Source organism: Anolis carolinensis, chromosome 2, assembly GCF_035594765.1.
Source record: "Anolis carolinensis isolate JA03-04 chromosome 2, rAnoCar3.1.pri, whole genome shotgun sequence".
Lineage (NCBI taxonomy): Eukaryota > Metazoa > Chordata > Lepidosauria > Squamata > Dactyloidae > Anolis > Anolis carolinensis.
The window spans coordinates 164,387,146-164,403,186 of record NC_085842.1 but is presented as its reverse complement, the minus strand read 5'-3'; the positions used below and the strand labels follow the sequence as shown (position 1 = coordinate 164,403,186).

Here is a 16,041-nt window from a genome sequence, read left to right as displayed (position 1 = left end):
TAATTAGGAGTGGCCAGGTATTCCTGAATGACTTGTTTTCCTATTTAGGGTTGGATTTCCCCTATAATCCTTCATCCACTCCATGTTGCTGAGGTTGAAGACGGCTTTCTTTTTGTGAGAAGACTGAGGCATAGAAGGCATTAAGTAGTTCTGCCTTTTCCCTATCCCCTGTCAGCATTACCCCATCTTTTCCTCGCAGAGGCCCCATCGCCTCCTTGTTCTTCTTTTTTCTACCAACATAAGCAAAGAAGCCCTTTTTAGGAAGTGTGAGGTGTGTGTGAAGAAGTGAAGCCTAATGCAAAGGTGGGAAGCTCTTGGCCTTCTATAGGCAGTTCAATACTACTTTAATTATAATGGCTTATTGTTATTGACTCCTAGGAGTTGTAGTTTGGTGATTATCTTGGGCAGATAATGCTAAATCATAAAGACATTGTAATACTACAACTCCCATGATTCCATAGCATTGAAAAAAGTGATGTCAAACGGCACTCATTTTACAGTGTAGATGCTCTCAGGGAGTCACCTGCAACAACAGAATTTATTTCCAATATTGGCCACTTTCTCCAAGATCCCTAATAGTACTTCATAACTATTAGACTGGTTTTGCAAGCAACTGCTCTTTGTTTTACACAGTAATTGTAATAATATATTTCTAGGTGGCTTTTTTTCCTTTACAGGGATTGTTCTATAATCCTGTTGCAGAAGGTAATTTGATTCTCTCTTCATGTACTCATTACTCTTCAAACTGCCTTCCACTATTGTGTCTCAGGAGAGTCTTTAAAGCCTAAATGAGTTTCAGACATGCTGCCAAACACACCGCCAGAGACCATGGTGGGGGTAGCGTGGAGTACATTCATTAACGTGTACTATTCAAGCAAAAAGAGAGTGAGAGTGTGTAGGAAAGTTTGAGAGGGACAAACAAGCATGTGGCATACAGTAATATATGCAAATGGGTATAGTGGTGGATACCACCACTGTAATTTATTATAACAACAGTATTTGTAGCCATCAGTCAAACTGTCCTTTCTATAATACATTGAACACTGCCTTGTAGCTATATTGAAGCACTCCCTTCATCTACAAGCTTTTGAAAGTAGCTGGTGTTTCATCACAGTTTATTCCACTCTTGTGAAGGAAAGGAAGGGGGCACTGGATTAACAGGTTGGGTTAAACCCTGGCATCTCTTAAAACAGCCTTCCCCAACCTACTAATTTTTTTTTTTTTTGCAATACATTTTGGGACTAGAACTCCCATAAACTGTACACAACATAGCCAATGAGTGTTACAGGTAACAAGTGGTGGAAAGTTGTCCTACAGTAGAGTTGTGTGGCCACAGACAGTCTTGTGCCCATGTCTGCCCCATTCTTACACAAACCTTGGATTTTGGGAAACTGCACTCCATTGTTTCTGGCTTTGCAAGGAAATATTGAGACAGACCCCCGAGCAGGACAAAATTAGCTCTAAATGGCTCTAGAGGCCAAACTGGTCACATTAGGCAACATGTTTTTGATGGGGTGTTGGGGCCTTGGACACACCAAGGACCTTGATAAGTCATACAGAGCCCAGGGGGCATGCAATTGCCCCTGTCTAAAGAGCTATCTGAATCTTAAACACATCCAGTCAGGCTCTTAAGAATTGTCACCTCATAGATTAAAAGAATGCAGGCGTCATACTTGTTGTGCTGTTGCTCATCACTACAGATGAGGGAGGGCAGCAGATATTGCAACCAGGGAAGTAAGACATGAGAAGAGCCAAAGATGCCTTTATCTTTGGCCTCAAGGTGGTGTGGACTACATCTCCCAGAACCCCTTTGACTGAATTAGGCTGATGGGAATTGTACAGTCTTTACTCCAAGGAACTAAATATGATATACATGGTCTCCCTGACATGGTGGTTTTCTGTTCAAAGACTGGCTCAATTTTGGAGATCCTAATGCTGGGTGAGATTTAAGTCTAATTCAGCATCCTGCTTCCAGTCAAGAGTTTCTAATAAGACTACAGCAGGCATGGGCAAAGTTTTTTGCCTTGGGGCCGCATTGTAGGCTCAGCTGGGAGGACCGGGCCAGGAAGGAGGGTGGCCAGGTACGTGCTGGGTGGGACAGACCCAGGAGAGGGTGGACCTGAGAAAGGGCAGGGCTGGGTCATCCACAAGTTGTCCTCCTGGCATAAGAATAGGGCTGCTTGCCCCATCCTTATGCTGGGAGGCCCACTCAGAATTATGCCAGGAGGAGGGCAAGACATGCGGTGGCTGAGAGTATTCCAGAGGGCTCTCAACTGCTGTGTGCCTTCCTCCCCTGTCCTTTCTGCATTAGGATGTGGTGGGCAGCTGCATCCTTATGCCAAGAAGACAGGGAAAATGAGGAGGGCCTGAGGTAAGTGCCCAGGGGGGCGCATCTGGGCCCTGGGCCTTAGTTTGCCCATGTCTGGACTACAGGCAGTCCCCAAGTTACAAACAAGACAGGTCCTGTAGGGTTTTTTTATATTGATATATGTATATATCTATATGTATATATATGTGTGTGTGTGGGTGGGTATATTTATGTGTGTGTGTGTGTGTATATATACACAGTAGAGTCTCACTTATCCAACGTAAACGGGCCGGCAGAACATTGGATAAGTGAATATGTTGGATAATAAGGAGAGATTAAGGAAAAGCCTATTAAACATCAAATTAAGTTATGATTTTACAAATTAAGCAGCAAAACATCATGTTATACAACAAATTTGACAGAAAAAGTAGTTCAATACGCAGAAATGTTATGTTGTAATTACTGTATTTACAAATTTAGCACCAAAATATCACGATATATTGAAAACATTGACTACAAAAATGCGTTGGATAATCCAGAACGTTGGATAAGCGAGATTCTACTGTATATACATATACACATATACATATACATATATATACACATGGGGTAACACCCCTGTGAGGTTTGTTTTGCTGTCTGTGTTCTAGTTCCAGAAGATTTCACCTCACTCTCTGTTGCTGTGATAATTAGATTTTGAAAAAAATTGCTTGTTGTGGAAACAAGGATTGGTGCTAAGCATCAGTGGAGGCACCTTTTCCGCATGATAACACTTCCAGGGGTGAAATTCCCTTCCAAGGGGTAGATTTCTCTCACTTTCTCTTGCCTCAGCTCTGGTCTTAACTGTGAGTCGTATGTACATCATGTGTGTGTAACTTGGGGACTGCCTGTACTATGAAGCAATGAAGGCCAGAGCCCTCCCCTGTTGACTGCCTCGGGCATACATGGGGGTTTAGTGGAGTCATGCAGGTAGAACTACCTAAAGTTCACTTGTCAATTTGGATAAAGTGCTGCTTATCCATGAGGATCTGATCTTTAGCTTCTTTTATTTTACAGGGAGCCTGGGAGGTTTGCATGGAGAGCACGATTCAGATGGGTGAATATATTGACCCAGGCTAGCCTGAGACACGTATACATATGTTTTCCTAATGCAGACATAGTCTTGGCTGACAGCCTAGAATATGCCAATGTGTGGGATTAATGCATCACCATTAAGCAGGAAGGAAGGGAGAACTTTGACTTTACCTTCTCTGTACTGTAAGATGTGCAAATGGGCCTCTTGTATCTAGTCAAAGAGGAAGGGAAGGATTGTCCTTGCGTGCAGAAGTGCTAGTGTAGATTGTTCCAGAACTGCATGGGTGCAAACAGAAAGCTACACTATGCTCTAAAAGCAAACAACCCAAAATATTGCTATGATAGGTTTCTGTCCTGGGCTGATTTTAGTAAGAGATATAATGGTTGCTGAAATTTCCCACTTCAGAAAACAAGGACTACAAGCTGATATCCAACTGATTGGATGTTAAGTTTGTACTAATAATAAAGGAGAAGAGTGAAGAAGAAGAGGGAGAGAAGGGAAGGGAAGAGAGGGAGAACCTTTGTCATAGCTCCATGACTGTGAAATCTAAACACCTGAACACTGACATGTGTATTAAGGAGACTTTAGGGGCAGGCATGTCATGCATTTAAATGAATTTACTAGCTTTAGTTCATTTAAATCAGTCTACACCTGAGTACCAGCTTCGGTTACTAGGTGTCAGACTTCCTGAACTGCAATAGAACTTGCTATCAGGCTTGACCCATTCATTTTTGTGAAGGGCTTCTAGAGAGGAGGATGCCAGGGAAAACAATATGCCCAGCATAACTACTGCTTTCCTCTGAATAGCCCTCCTCACCAACACTAAGGGAGTGTGTTGCAGAAAAAATAATTGTGCTTCCTGGTAAGTGACAGGCAGCAGAAGAAATAGAGATGAAATGCTAAACAAGCCCTGTGGCAAAAGGAGAGAAAGTTCAGAGCAAACAAAAGGGGTTAAGAAGTGTGTGAAAGGAAAGGAAAAAGAGTACCAGGGGAGACGGTAGGCCAAGAAAGAGGATGGCTGGGCTGGTGGGCAAACGGACCAAAAGAGCACCAGGTTGCAAAATAAGACCTTGCCCTGAAACTGAAGGTGTAAAAGACAAACAAAACATGGAACTAAAACTTCATAATTCATTAAAAAAACAAATAAAAATAGACCCGTGGAAAGTAGACACATCTAGTCTAATATGAATTGAAGATTCCCTGAAAGCATAAATCTAAAATACAAGTGAAATTGAGACAAATGTGCCCCAATTAGTCATACAAATAACACATTCATCATTGACGAAAGGTTGTTTGCAGCTCCACTAGTGCAGCTGGTTGCAAGCTTGAGAAAAGTGAAGAGCTTTAATGGTTTTACTTTTGTGATGGTAGTGTGCTTTCAAGTTCTTCTTTTGGTGGCCTTAAGGTGAGGCTGGCACAGGACTTTTGTGGGTAGATTTATTGAGAGAATAATTGCCTTTGCCTTCCTTTGAGGCTGAAACTGACTTTCCCAAGGTTGCTCAGGGGGTTTCCATGACTCAGCAGAGAGTTAACTTTGAATTTGTTTTAATGGTTTTTAACCGGGAATTTTTTAATACTGTTTATATTTAATTCTGTTTTAATGTTTGTATATTTGTATATTTTAAATGGTTATTTGTATATTTGTATATTTTAAATGGTTACACGGATGCTTTTATGTTAAACTACTTTGAGTCCCCTTCAGGGGAGATAAAGTGGGGTATAAATAAATATTATAATAATATACTTTATTTATATTCCGCTCTATCTCCCTGAGGGGACTCAGAGCAGATTACAGGTACATATTTGGCAAACATTCAATGCCATTGTACAATTGACAAAGACAGAACAGTACATAAACAGAGACAGGGCTTCCCTCTTTTTTCCATCTCCGGCATCTGGCAGCTGTGTTCCACTCGGCCATGGGGAGGTGCTATTGTTTCATTCTTCGATGCTGAAAAGCTTTGTTGTTCATGGATGCCTTCCTGATCGAACTACCAGCATTTTCTAGAGGAACCTTTTACCTCCCCACAAAAGCAATACTTATTTATCTACTCACATTGCTGTTTTCAAACTGCTAGGTAGGCAGAAGCTAGGCTGATGGTGGGAGCTCACCCCGCTCGTGGCTTGAACTGCCAGGCTTCTGGTCAGCAAGATCTTCTGTACCTGGCGGTTAACCTGCTGTGCTAGCCTAGATAATAAAACTTTATCTCCACCATCCTAGTCCAATACCCAGACTACTACACCATGCTGGCTTTCAATGGTTGCATAGAAGAGGGATTTTCAGAAAGAATTGCTTGTTACCTGTCTGCATGACAAGAGAGCAATGCCTACTGAAATTACCTCTTTTACACAACCATTAGAGGTACAGAAGCCCTTTCCATTTTTTTCAGTATGGGAACTTTATTTCTGCCATCAAATGCAGAAAACGGCCCTCGCAAAGGTGTGATTCTGCAGTTGTGATGAGGAGGAAAGACATGTAGCGGTGATGTAAAATGGTAAAGTATTCCCAAATAAGGGAATCATAAGTTCTAGTGACTGAAGGCTGTGAGACTAAGCTGATTTGGGCTTAGGCTGACTTTGCTTCCAAATGAAAGCAGAAAAGGCAATGGGAAAGCAGCATTGCTGCTGGAGAAAAGGCTGAATCAATCTAGATCAGTGGTTCTCAACCTGGGGCCCCCAGATGTTTTTGGCCTTCAATTCCCAGAAATCCTAACAGCTAGTAAACTGGCTGGGATTTCTGGGAGTTGTAGGCCAAAACTCCTGGGGACCCACAGGTTGAGAACCACTGGTCTAGATGGTCTCTTTGTACTCAGTTACAACTATCTCATTTTAAACATTTCACATCCTTTCTCTCTATTGTGCCCCAAGCACTGATTTTATTTCCAGAACAACCTAAGTTTCTACTGATGCCCTTCAGATATGTTAAACTACAGACTCATAAACAGCACAAGAATTGGCTGTGTTGGCTAATGATGATGGGGGTTGTCAGGACCCAGGCTGCGGAGCACCAATAACCATGCGCAGAGACCAGAATCTATCTAATATCTTTATTAAGGAAATATATAAAGTCAATAAAAACAAGTGAAGAATATAGTTCGGAAGTAGACCTTTCAGGAAAGGTCAAATATAGTCCAGGAAAACAATGTCCAATATGTGATATTAGAGTCCAAAGTTATAATCCAATAACCGAAACACACACTTTGCCAAGCAAAGTGTGGGGAGATGACAAGGTCCTTTAGTCCATGGAGGCTTGACAACAAGGCTGGAAAACAACTAGATACTTGACTAAGCAAGACTTGATACGAGGCAACAAGGAACAAGAACAGGGTCCGTGGCAAGGTCCATGAAACAAGGCGGCTTGAAACTTGGTCCGGGAACGAGGAGCTGGGATTACGAAGTCCACACACGATCTTACTCCACAAGCTGACGAATTGACTCCGCAAGGTTTCCTTCGCGGGAAAACACCTAAATAGGGTCTCGCTTCCCGCCAGAATAACATTTTCCCTGGAGAACTAGAAGTGAAACTCAACTCTGTCCAGATGCATGACTCCTTAGAATTTCCCAAGGGAAGCAGACCTAATCAGCTAATTGTTTGGCTGCGATTCTGGTGCTCCGGCGATTCGCCTCCCTAGTGCCTCTATCTTTATTATAATTGTCCTTACGAGAAAACGGGGGAGAATTCTGCCCAAGGCTTGTTTGGCTAACTTCTTGAGGGCAAACATCCTGCAGGTGCAGGGGCTCCGTTTCTGGCTGAAACGGTGTAAATCCCATGTTTTCCTCTTCGTCTGCCACCATAGTACTAGGAACGGGACTACAAGGCCCATGAGACATCACAGGGGTTGTAATCTGGCATGCTGGGAAAGGAACACCTTGCAAAATTGATGTCTATCTTTGCTAATATTAGGAGTACTAGTTCCCCTCTTTTTTCTTCTTTACTACGTGCTTTAAAAAGCATCTATGGACTTTAGACTCGTCTGGAGAGAAAATGTTTCGCACACTACTAGCCCTTACAGTTTGACGAAATACATTTACAAAGCATCACAATCTCCCTGGAGACTAATTTGAATATGGAAATAAATAGGCCATCAAATTTATAGTTACATATATAGTTAATATAGTAATTAAAATGTTCTTCCACATTGCCAAGTAAGTTCATTTTCTCTGTATTTCAGTCTGGAATGGGAAAAAATAACTTTTGGACATGGCCACTAGAGGGAGATGATCCTCCAGGTTTTTGGAGTTTTCTGCCTGTGCATGTTTAAAGCTGGTTGGGAAACCGGCACTTTTAAAAGATTTATAGATGTGTTGTGGCATCTTAAAGACTTACAGTTGTACTATGGCCTAAACAAGGAGCCCTGGTGGCGAAGTGTGTTAAAGCACTTAGCTGCTGAACTTGCAGACCAAAAGGTCCCAGGTTCAAATCCCGGGAGCGGAGCGAGCGCCTGCTGTTGCTCCAGCTTCTGTCAATCTAGCAGTTCGAAAACATGCCAATGTGAGTAGATCAATAGGTACCGCTCCGGTGGGAAGATAACGGCGCTCCATGCAGTCATGCCAGCCACATGACCTTGGAAGTGCCTATGGACAATGCCGGCTCTTCGGCTTAGAAATGGAGATGAGCACCAACCCCCAGAGTCAGACATGACTACACTTAATGTCAGGGAAAACCTTTACCTTTACTATGGCCTAAACATCCATGAACATCAGCCTAGTTCATCAGTTACATAAACTCTTTTCCTGAATAACAAGATGATAGGAGAATAGATTGTACACACCATGATCACAATTTTTGCATTAGTATTGGAAGAAGGTAGGTCTTTTTCAGCATAATCGGATATATGCCTACTGAAAGATATGGCCCAGTGAATTCCGTGGGATGTATTGTATACTTTACAAAATTTCACCAGTAAAATCAAGCAACATCAAAGTGTGGTCAAAAAGGCAAGGGTTTCAATAAGGAAAAGGAGGTAAAGCGGGAGAGGCTGCAGCAGTTGCTTTTGCCTGAGTCTACTGGGAAGGGCAAGATTTTACTCCCATTCCCTTGGAGGAAGGCTCATGGGAAAGTATAGGGTGGCCCTCTGGCCCCCATGTCTCCCACAAGACCATTTGGGGGCCCCACAGACCTTCCCATCCCACCACCCTGGAGGGGGGGGGGGTGCTCAGCATGAGTTAATATAGAGAGTCTGCTGCATTTCCTGTTTTTCAGCAAACAATTTTAGAATGAATCACTCTGGTGATTTTGTACATTAAGCATTAAATGACTTGGCAACAGAGTATTTACTGCAAGGTACCAAGGGTATAGCATACCACTGGTTTTGAAAGGAACTTTGTGCAAAACTGTCACAGATCATTTTCTTTTAGTAGCATCCTGAGGACACAATGTTTTTCTTCAGCAGAAATTGGTGTTACAGTGCTAAGCATGCAACTTTATCCATCACTCCCCTGTTGTTCTTTCTCTTATTGTATCAACACCAGAAGAGACATGGAAATATTTGTGTCTTAAGGCCAAAACACAAAGTGGAATCTCCAGAAAATTGTTAAACCTTTTATGTGCAATAAAATTTAAACAAAACAAAACACAAAGTGGGAGCGCCAACTGTACAGTCTTTCCTCCCATTGACACTTCTCTGCAGGAAAGATCCCAAAGCTGGTGAAGCAAAAATTCTTCTTCACCCTATATTTGTGTACCCCATACTTTAAGCTCTTCATGTGAAAACCTCTGATGGTTTTTCATTGCAGGAGCCCCGGTGGCGAAGTGTGTTAAAGCGCTGAGCTGCTGAACTTGCAGACTGAAAGGTCCCAGGTTCAAACCCCGGGAGTGGTGGGAGCGGCCGCTGTTAGCTCCAGCTTCTGCCAACCTAGCAGTTTGAAAACATGCCAATGTGAGTAGATCAATAGGTACCACTCCGGCGGGAAGGTAACAGCGCTCCATGCAGTCATGCCGGCCACATGACCTTGGAGGTGTCTACGGACAACTCTGGCTCTTCAGCTTAGAAATTGAGATGAGCACCAACCCCCAGAGCCAGACATGACTGGACTTAACATCAGGAAAAACCTTTACCTTTATCTGCAGGCATATTGTTAAGCAGTGGAACTTGCTGCCACAAGATGGGAGTAATGGCCAAATGCTTGGTTGGCTTTCAAAGGAGATCAAACATAGTAATGGAGGATAAGGCCATTAATGGCTATCAGAAAAGGTATGTTTCTTAGTCCCACTGTGTCAACAGAATACTGAACTAGATAAGCCTGATCCAAAAAAGGTCTTATATTTGTATAAGGGAGCGGAGTAAGCTCCTGCTGCCAACCTAGCAGTTTGAAAACAGGCAAATGTGAGTAGATCAATAGGTACTGCTCCAGCAGGAAGGTGACGCTCCATGCAGTCATGTTGGCCACATGACCTTGGAGGTGTCTACCAACAACGCTGGGTCTTTGGCTTAGAAATGGAGATGAGTACCAACCCCCAGAGTTGGACACGACTAGACTTAATGTCAGGGGAAAACTTTTACCTTTACCTATTTGTATGTGCAAACTTAATCAGGATAGTGAAGTTGGGAGAGTCTTCTATTTTTCTCTTTTCAGTGTTTTCTCTTTAACTACAGCCACTGTCTGTTTGCCTTCCAAAACTGAGGAAAATGTAACTGTTTCTCCTAGATTATATTGAGGTCTTGCTGCACGGAGTGTTGATTGGAAAACAGTATGAGATTAAAAAAAGAAAAGAAATAGTCCTCTGCCTCTATTAGCCCTTTCTATTTGCAAATGTTAATGAGATTGACCCAAATCTAGCATGGTGTTAGGTTTACAATGCCAACATGTAAGGATGTTGGTGAGTCTGATGTCGATGAGGCAGAGAATCCCTGCAAGTTCAAACTTTAAAGAAGGTACCCAAGCACACAATCCTATTTTTGTGGGTAATTGAAACCAGCAATTCCAGATGCTACAGCCAGAGAGATTGCTAGACTGCAGAGAGGGTCAGGGTTTTCTGGTGCATGGGATGTGGAGGGCTGTTATGGGAACAGGAGATGATTCCACTTTCTGGGTTATGCTGCACCTCCATTGGAGCTATAGAGGGACATCCTGCTTTCTGTTGACAACAACACTGTAGCCCTATTTAGGTGTTCAAATGCTTATATGGTGAAGGGATAGCAGGGAGGTGCCTGCTGGCTTCCCACTATCGTGCCACTGGGTTGTTCAGGCTCTCCATTCCAGATCTTTTCCTCAAATGCACTGAGTAATTTAAAATGGGGACAGATCTGTTGAGCATATCCTCTGTCTTTTATACATCTAAGGACTTAATGGACCTCATGCCCCTGAGTCTGTGCAAGTAGCCTACTTACAATATTTACATGATTATTGATAGCCAGGGTGAATGGTGAAAAAAGGGCAGCCTACAGACCAAGGCTGGAATGATCCAGAAATTAGAGGAATGGCAAAAAGCATCTCCCAGAAATGTTGGAGAATTTGAGATTTTTTTAAGGGCAGTGGTTCTCAACCTGTGGGTCCCCAAGTGTTTTGGCCTACAACTCCCAGAAATCCCAGCCAGTTTACCAACAGTTAGGATTTCTGGAAGTTGAAGGCCAAAACATCTGGGGACACACAGGTTGAGAACCACTGGTTAAGGGCAATGGGTGTGTGTTTGTTTTCACGTCTGTCTAAGGTCTGAAAAGGCCAAATATTCATCATCAGAAGTTACTTTTAATGTAAGCTGCTTTGAGTCTCCATTGGAGAGGTAAAGCAGGGTATAAATAACAATAATAATCGTCGTCGTCGTCATCAAACCCAGATCTAAGCCTACAGTGATGACTTACTCCAATAGCACCAGTGAAGCTTTGGAGCGGCAGGCCTTAATCAATTCACAGTATCTTAATAAGAGACCACCTGGAGCACCAATTTCTAAACTGTCCAAAAGTGCAATGATAAGATAAAGATTAAGAGTGAAGAATGACAGTGGCAATGGCAAAAACAACGAAACAATGCCTACCTTTGATAGCAAACACTCCATGACAGAAATCTTTGAAGCTGATCTTGCCTAAGTCATTTGGATCCAAGTATTTGGCAAATTTTTCCACCTTAGGGGAGAGAGAAAAAAAAGATAAAGCATTAGATAATGTGCTTCTTTGATTCCTGGGAGAGGGGAGGTTGAAGAGGAAACTGTTTTTCTCAGCATGAATCTTCAAAAGGAATAAGGAAGTATCTGAGTTCTTTTTCATATAGTTCCAACAGCCTAACATGTCCTAAGGAAGTTTCAACTTCCATTTTGTTCATACTAAAGAACAGGGATGCAAAGGGAGCAGAAATAGATATTCAGGTATTTTAACAATGTGAGCATTTATCTGAATTTAAACTATCTTTTGTCCACCATACCATGTTTTGGGTCTCAACCCCCAGTGTCTGAGAGTTATTGTTTCGGATGTATACGGCAAATGAAAATGGGTGCAGAGGAGCTGAGTTGTTGGCAACCTCTTGAAGGATTCAGTGTTTATCAAAGAGACCCGATGGTGTTTATGAGAGAGAACAAGTTTGGTTGTAGGAATAGGATGCTGTGACACCAAGGTATGAATGACCACTCAGCCATAGAAACCCACCAGGCAAAACTGGACAAGCCACACTCTCTCAGCCTCAGAGGAAGGCAAAGGAAAACTCTCACTGAACAATTTTTTTTTGCCAAGAAAACCCTTTGATGGGTTTTGTTTCTCTTAGGATTGCCATAAGTCAGAAATGACTTAAAAACAAACAAACAAACAAACAAACAAAAACAACATATGGTGTTTATATGCCATATAAGCAACTACACATGAAGCCGCTAAATGCATCAATTCTGCCCATTGTACACACAACAGAAAGGAGTTGAACTGGCCAGTGCATTTGCAATGCAGATGTATGTTATGAAATGGGTAGAAGCTTCAGCTTCTCCCACATACCAAGTAAATATAAATATCTGTCAGAATATTAAGGGGAGACGTTGAAAAAGATTGCTGTCTATGAATATACCAAAGAGCCAAAATCTTGTTACTACATTTCCGCTTAGGTGCAGGCACTGCCCTATCCTCATGTCATGCCAAGATCCACATGTTTTAATTTGGGAGAACAGAACTGTGTATGTGTGTGATGTTGCTGTTTGTGCATGTGTGCAAGAGGAAATAGATATGATCTTCTGGAAGTGAAAGTGAGTAACTGTGAGATGAGGGTAGGAGGAGAAGCAAACCAACTGAATTTCAGAGAGGAAGAAATGGGAGCATGAGCATTTCATTGCACAGCAGGCCAAAAAAACTAAGTGGGAGACATCAGCAGCTGCTGAATCCTGACGTGACCTAGATTCTCAATTTTCTCATTTCTTAAATGTGGGCAAAACCACAAAGATATCTTAAAAGCCTAACAATTCAAATGATAAGGGTAGCTTAGCTTTGTGTGTTTATTTTATTTGGTTTGAATCTGAGAAGATTTTAGCAATGCACTGAAAGTAGGAGTCCCTGGGCCAGTGCTAGTCCAGGAGCCTGTAATCGCCAGTCCCTGAGGAATGTTTAGGAGAAAGAGAAGTACCCACTGAGTACAAATATGGCATAGGCTGAGAACATTCCTTTTAATGTTCAGACTAACCCCATCCCCTTTAATGTTCAGGCTAAAACCCACCGTACCTTCATGGCTCCTTTGACATAAAAGCCACTTGACTCCACTGTTGGTGTAATGTGCTCAGAATAGACAGGAAGGGCAAAAGGACATTAGAAATGGTTTTTGTTGGGATGCTCGTATCACATCTATTTGAAAGTAATCATTTGGGAACACACACACACACAATGGATACAGGTGTTTTGGCCTACAACTCCCAAAAATCCCAGCCAATTTATCAGCTGTTAGAATTTCTGGGAGATAAAGGCCAAGACATCTGGGGACTCATAGGTTGAGAACCACTGCTTTAGATGCTCATACACAAACACAAGAGGAAGTTGGGTGTGCTTCACAAGAGAAAAACATTGTAGAACCCAAACATGGAGCCTGTTTCCAAAAGGTACCAAATCCATCTGATCAAATTATATAGGAATAAAAAAACATGCTGAGGATATGCATGCTTTTGCCAAAAAATGTAATTTTCCAAGCTCTGTACCGAAGTAACCTGATACATTTTGATAGTTTTGATCTATACATAATATTCTGCTACTAGACAACAATGTGCTGACACCTGTAACCCATTTTTTGCTTTTTGTTTTGGGTGGATTTACTATCTTTTGGTTACAAACTCTACAAACATATTATTATGCATATAAAGTTCAAGAATTCATTTATAAAAGGATACTGATACTCAGTCGGAGACAGATTATATCAAGTGTTGATTCGCATCACAGAAAAATCACACTATAGATGAATGTTCATCACCTTGAAATAAGTGGGTTTGAACAGAAGTGGTTCTTTTGTTCAGATAGAGATGGACACCTTTTCTGTACATCCTTCAGAATATATATTAGAAATTAACTGAACCAGTTCCCTCTCTATCCTCCCTGCACTGTGGAAATGGAAGTTTTAAAAAGTGCTTTTTTGGGCCACAACTCACAGAATTTGGTAGCCAGAGTGACCACTACTGGGTTAGAGATTAAGGAAATTGTAGTGGCTTCAGTGTTGAATCTGGAGACCACAGTTCAATTTCTTACTTAACCATGTAAACCCGCTGGGTGACTTTGGGTGAGGCACATACTCTCAGCCTCAGAAAATATGATAGGATTGTCTGTCTCGGTCTCTGTTCGATGTGTTTATGGGCATTGAATGTTTGCCCTATGTGTGTATAATGTGATCCGCCCTGAGTCCCCTTCGGGGTGAGAAGGGCAGAATAGAAATACTGTAAATAAATAAATAAATAAATAAATATAAAGGAGAAATAGCTTGAAGGCACACACAACAACAAAACAATCCAAATAGTCACCTTCAGAGGCCATTTCCTGCTGAGATTCAGAACTCTTCCCTACTATAAACCTCTGAATAATATGCCCTTCCTTCCAGCCAGCCACCCTATCCCTGTGACACCTTCCTTCTCTCCCCTTCAAGATTAGCTAAATGGCAGCAAGGGCTGATGGGGAGACCTTAAGGGGGAACTCTGCCCTTTTTAAAAGGTAGAGGTTTTCCCCTGACATTAAGTCTAGTTGTATCCGACTCTGAGGGGTTGGTGCTCATCTCCATTCCTAAGCTAAAGAGCCAGCATTGTCCGTAGACACCATCAAGGTCATGTGGCCTGCATGACTACATGGAGCATCATTATCTTCCCACTGGAGCGGTACCTATTGATCTACTCACATTTGCATATTTTTGAACTGCTTGGTTGGCAGAAGCTGGGGCTAACAACAAGAGCTCACCTGGTTCCCCAGATTCGAATTGCCGACATTTCAGTCAACAAGTTCACCAGCTCAGTGGTTTAAACTGCTGTGCCACCTGGAGTTCCCTGCCCTTTCTACCTCCACCTTTATGCCAGGAAGATAGACCAAATGGCCGTGGGATATGACATCCTTCCAGGAGCTGCTTAACACATTCCTACCTCTTCCAATAATGCTTTTGGGGAAATCAGGGTACTTGGGGAAATTGGGGAAGGATAGTGGGAAAAGTGAAAATGAGGAATTCTTTTTTTTTTTGGGGGGGGGGGGGAGATTTTAGTACAAACCAGAGAAGTATTTGAAAAGCTTCATGCCTTGTGAAGTGGGATTTTGTGATTCACTCAAGTACTGAGGTCAAAAAAGGATGTCACAGGGAACCTTATTTCAGAAATATGTGTGTGTGTGTGCGCGTGTGCGCGCGTGTGTTGGGGAAGGACTGCCATCAGGAGACAGTAGCAGGGCATAGCGGCTCATTAGGATGACATTTCCTCCAGTCAAGTCAACCAACCCGTTCTTCTCAGGTTCTGCAGAACATTAAAAGGTAAAGGTAAAGGTTTCCCCTGACGTTTCTATTTCTAAGCCGAAGAGCCGGCATTGTCCATAGACACCTCCAAGGTCATGTGGCCGGCATGACTACTTGGAGCGCCGTTACCTTCCCGCTGGAGCGGTACCTATTGATCTACTCACATTTGCATGTTTTTGAACTGTTAGGTTGGCAGGAGCTTGGGCTAACAGCGGGCGCTCATTCCGTTCCCGGGATTTGAACCTGGGACCTTTCGGTTCGCAAGTTCAGCAGCTCAGCGCTTTAACACACTTTGCCACCGGGGCAGAACATTAACATATGCAAAAGCTCAAGGTCGGGTATGTAAAGGTGTATGCTGTAAGGTAAGCCTTTGGGAAGCTCACAAGAGTTTCTCCTGATCTCCCCAAATGAAGAAAAAAATCCCTGTGTAGAAAAAGCAACCACAAGGCAAAACAAATGAATGGAAATGAAACCTCCTTTGTGTCCTAGTTTTCCAGTCTTCAGGCTGCTTATATTTCTCACTGTTCTATTGGCAACAAAAGCCGCAACTCTCCAGTGTGGTAGGGATAGCAGTAGACTGAGTAAGGAAACAGCAGCCACCCTCCCACCCCCAATTTATCTTCAGTTTTAATCCATCCTGGAGGGAAGCCCTGGTTGCAGAGCCGGCCCAAGGAAATTTTCAAGTGTAAGCGAAAAAGGATTTTGGTGCCCCCCCCCCCCAAAAAAACCTCAATCACCGAGAAAGCAGGCTCCGTGGAAATGGGCGATCTGCCCTGCACGCATGCGC

At 42.7% G+C, this 16,041-nt stretch overlaps 1 protein-coding gene across 3 annotated transcripts in view; it reads right to left on the bottom strand.

Annotated features, from left to right (window-relative positions):
- Window positions 1-16,041, bottom strand: part of rab11fip4 (RAB11 family interacting protein 4) — a 254,293-nt gene that overhangs the window by 176,258 nt on the left and 61,994 nt on the right. For all 3 annotated transcript variants that reach the window (XM_062971001.1, XM_008114380.3, XM_062971002.1), the window contains exon 2: window positions 11,359-11,446. In XM_062971001.1, coding sequence (XP_062827071.1) covers window positions 11,359-11,446 — 88 coding nt within the window. The remainder of the gene's footprint in view (window positions 1-11,358; window positions 11,447-16,041) is intronic.